The sequence below is a fragment of the Gasterosteus aculeatus genome, chromosome 1 (assembly GCF_964276395.1).
Source record: "Gasterosteus aculeatus chromosome 1, fGasAcu3.hap1.1, whole genome shotgun sequence".
Taxonomy (NCBI): Eukaryota; Metazoa; Chordata; class Actinopteri; order Perciformes; family Gasterosteidae; genus Gasterosteus; species Gasterosteus aculeatus.
Window position 1 is genome coordinate 7,527,430 of NC_135688.1, and position 4,439 is coordinate 7,531,868.

Here is a 4,439-nt window from a genome sequence, read left to right on the forward strand (position 1 = left end):
AGGAGTCACTCATTTGCATCCTTTTTCTGCAAGTATTTCTATGCAAAAGGCCTTATTGAACATTTCGGATAAACATGATACACACCACCTGATAGGAGGACAGGGCAGGTTTGAGTACTGTAATTACACTCACACTGCTGCAGACTGATGACATCATGTCCCCACTCCATTACGCCAAGAGGTTACCCGAAGACGTTATGGTGCAGCTGTAAAATCTATGTATCATACTGTCGGATGCCAACAAGCTACTTAACCTCACTGCCGATGAGCTGCTGCACAATACAAATGTTCTGAATACGGATTTTCCTTGGTGCTTTACTATCATTATAGCACAGTATGGCCCCGAGGCCACGCAAAAATGACACGAGTGAGATGGATGTCAGATACACCTCTCTGCTCTTAAAGCTGGGCGTATAACCTCCACTGCAGTGTCAAAGAGACTTTTGTCTCTTTTGCTCCAGCTTCATTCGATAATGTGTGTTTTGTGAGAAATTGTCGTCAGAGGCAACGCCACCGTAAGCTGTCAGACACAGTAAATGGAGCACGACATCACACTCACCTGTGGCGCCTACGCCTCGCTCAACTCAGCGTAAGGACACATGTCAGCACTCCCACTGCATATGTGCATATTAGTAAATAACCTGTTCCTTTTTTTAAGGGGGGGGCTGACCCCGGCTTGGATGTCCATCTTTAAAATGTATCTGCGATGTACGTTCAAGTGTCTACAAAGGTATTACCCCCCCGCAGGTGGTTTGTGTGCTGTGTAAGTGTGCTGGTGTGCGTCCCCGTGGAACTGTTTGCCACATTATATTTGCTCACGGAGGCGACAGGGTGAAAAGGCTTTTGATTAAAAATGAAAGATGGGGGAGATAAGGGGAGACATGAGAAAGGGAGATTGAAAGAGGAGGGTCTGGAGAGATGGAGTGATATGTAGCCAGGCAGAGACTGATAAGACAGCCCTGACAGACGAAGGCAGAAGATAAGAGAAGACCTATTTTTGGGAAAGCAGAGGAAGGACCAGAAGGACGCCAGGAGCCTTTAGAAAGTATTGTGCTACTTTCCCTGAGTGGCAGTTATATTATCTGTTGAGTGGCCTTAATGGCCGCATGATACAGATACTGTGTGTTGCAGTAACAATTCCACTGACTAAAAGCGTGGCCATCTTCTTCAAGCAGCATCTCAATTGTTTCATACTTTTGAGTTAAACTGTCACTTAAGATAAAGGTAAAGCGTGTGTGTTAGAAAATAGTGTTGCATAGCTATTTCGTCCTTAAGTTAGTTATGCAATAGTCCAGGTGGGCCATGCAGTTAAACACTTCCGGTCAATATGTCGACGTGCAACATGAAAAGGGAGTCTGAATAGAATATTGTAGCTTTTCAATTAGTGACGTAGACTTCAGAACAGAGTGAACACAGATACAGGCATCCCTAATTTCAACTATAGACGAACACCTGAAAATAGAATTAACAGAACGTTACAATCCAGAAAGCTCCGGCAAAACGAAGGACTAGAAGGTCCCAAATGTCCAGCTGGGGCCAAACATTCAACTTTCAGAGACCAACTATTGAAAATAGAAAAACAGGAGCATCTCACACTTAAAAGTAGATTGATAATACTGTACTCCCTGGTTCCCTCTGCATACAAGTGCTGCTTATACACACACACACATGATGTGTAATAGTTTTTATCCTATTTGGAAAACTTGGTCTCTTCATCAGAAGTATGTTGTCGGGTCAGAAATGCAAAATTGTGTGTTTACAGCTGTTTTGTGAGTTTAGTTTTCTATAAGTACACTCAGGTCCCCTTTCCTCAATACGCACACAAACACGCTTCAATGTGAGGCCAAAGCAACGAACCCTGAACAAATACAGGAGAAAAAAACCTAGAGGGGAAATTCCTGAAAATGAGCTATTACATTCCATCGCAGCATTTAGATACACACACACACACACACACACACACACACACACACACACGCACGCACACGCGTACAAAAGTAAACACAGGGACACGTTCTCTGGCAACTCCATCAAGAACATCTTCAGAGAGTGGCAGTGATCAAAAACAGTCACGCCATGGCGTCCGTCACACTACGGTAAATGATTAAACATTCACATTGTTTTACAGACAACAACTCTCCTCTGAAATATTAGAGGCCTTCGCAGTGTGTTACACCAATTATGTGTGTTTTGTAACGGCAAGTGGAGACAGCAAAGGGAAATGTCAATCAGGTAGTCTATTTTCTTGCAATTTAAATTCCAGCAAATTAATCAGGCTTAAGTATGTGTTTAAAATAAATATATGAGAGGCCTATTGGGGGGTTTAAATCACTGCTGACCACTAAACAAAAGAAGTTTGACTTTTTTCGCCTCAAAAAGGTACGTACACTGTTTATTTAGTAGCAACAACTGAGATGCAGATTTGATTAAATCCTGTTGGAACAAGTAATAAAAAATGCAAAGAAGCATAAAAGCATGTTGGAGTTTTGTCATTTCCTGCTCCGCACTTTTTCCCCCCCTGTGACAGAACAGACCAAATTCTCCACCACATTGTTGGTGCAGCTGTCATCTCCTGACAGTGTCAACTTATATTTTTGGCGATAAGCGGTTTCCTTGTCATCACTCTTCTGTCAGCCGGCTTTGTCTCACAGTGCAGCTCACCAGTTGCTACGGTGTCTACGATGCCATTTCTAATCTTTAGTTAAATCCATGACTTGCCATAACCATGTTATTACTATGTTAATAACACAAACACACATACACACAGGAGTGAGACACCAAGGTTACAACCTAATACAGCAGAATTTATATAATTCATTTGTTGACTAGCACAGTGTTGTCTGGGACAGACATGAACTAATCTGACTAACAATTAGGGGCAGTTTGTCACACTTTCTCTTTTGTTTGTACTGTACATCATTTTACTTTTCTTTCTCTTTCCTTCTGACCCAACAACTAGTTACACAACAAGTCAAGTGTCACACGAACAAACAAGTGACCACAAGGCAGATAGAAAGAGTTTTAAATTTAAATATGTCAATATACCATTGATCTATCAAATACAGGAGTTCAGCTGAGAAAGATTATACATACAAAAAATCCCAAATATCCAATATAATATATAATTTCCTGATCTAAACAAAAATAATAATAATAAAGACCAGCAATTTTCAATGGGTCAAGTTAAGACTATTAGCTACAGGCTGATTAAGTATTTTTTTTACCTTCACATCATGATCACTACAACCAGACACACTGAGCACAGAGGAAAAGAGAGCAGAAAGAAGACTCACCGTCCCTCCTGGTGTTGCCCCTCAGCACTTTGAAGGTGGGGACCTCAGCACTCACGGCCCCGGTTAAAATCCCCAACAATAAAACCGTCCACGTCTGGAAAACCGCCGGTGACCTCATGGTGAGTAACAACAAACCGGTGCAAACTTACGAACTTGTCCCGTTCTCCTTCCAGTGGCTTCAATTAAATGCGCTCCAGTCGAAACGGTCCTCGGTACAAACACGGCTTCCCATTCGGCGACCCGCACGCGCTTTTTATAGCACCTCTTCTCCTGCCGCACGAGAGCCACTTGTTGACTTCTGCGTCGGACGCCCGGCGCGCGCGATGTCCCGCCTGGTGCCAAAATGCCCCCAAAATTCCAAATATTTGTCCTCGTCTGAAAGTTACGTACGCGGACCACCGGGAGCAAAAAGTTTAAAAAAAACTCCGACGCAATTAAGCGCAGGTGAAAAGGAGTCACGTTGAAAGTGCTGCTTTCACGGTCAGACGTGAGCTTACAGGCGCCGCGCCTCTTATCACCGCGAGGCAAACGAATGATTGTCCGCTCGCTCAGAAATATCCCGCATAGTTTACTGGTTTGTGCGCTACGAAAAGTTGGCGCCTCAAAAACATTTAGTGGCGCGCGCTGTTTGCGCGCTCATGTGTGTCTGCGTGTGCCCGTGTGCGTGTCAGGGAAGAGGAGGAAAAAGACAATTTAAGAGAGACTTTGGTGGGGTGCAAAAATCTACCTGCCCAACTATGTATCTACCTACCTGTATATCTATCTACCTGTCTGTCTGTCTGTCTGTCTGTCTGTCTGTCTGTCTGTCTGCCTGCCTGCCTGCCTGCCTGCCTGCCTGCCTGCCTGCCTGCCTGCCTACCTATCTATCTCTCATTAATATACCTGACGCTCATGTTGATGGACTTTCGTCCTCAAAGTGGATCGAGGCCGACATCTTTCTAAAGGAAACCCTCAGAGGAGAGTGCAGTCATCAGCTCAACAGGGAGGAGGTCTCTCTCTCTGTCTGGAGTAAGATCTTCCCTGGTAGGCATCACATAGTGAGCCAAAGAAACAGCTGACATGACATAACTGTGATTCTGGTGACAGAAAGAAGGCCATTGCGTACCATCAATTAGGGCTATAATTTTTTTTTTTTTTTAATAATCT

The 4,439-nt window shown here is 43.8% G+C and overlaps 1 protein-coding gene across 1 annotated transcript in view; it reads right to left on the reverse strand.

The window, feature by feature from the left end:
- The window catches only part of pdgfd (platelet derived growth factor d), a 38,667-nt gene extending 34,726 nt beyond the window's left edge, over positions 1-3,941 (reverse strand). The window contains exon 1 of the mRNA XM_040187316.2: positions 3,294-3,941. Coding sequence (XP_040043250.2) covers positions 3,294-3,411 — 118 coding nt within the window. The 5' untranslated portion in view covers positions 3,412-3,941. The remainder of the gene's footprint in view (positions 1-3,293) is intronic.
- Positions 3,942-4,439: the final 498 nt, after the last annotated feature.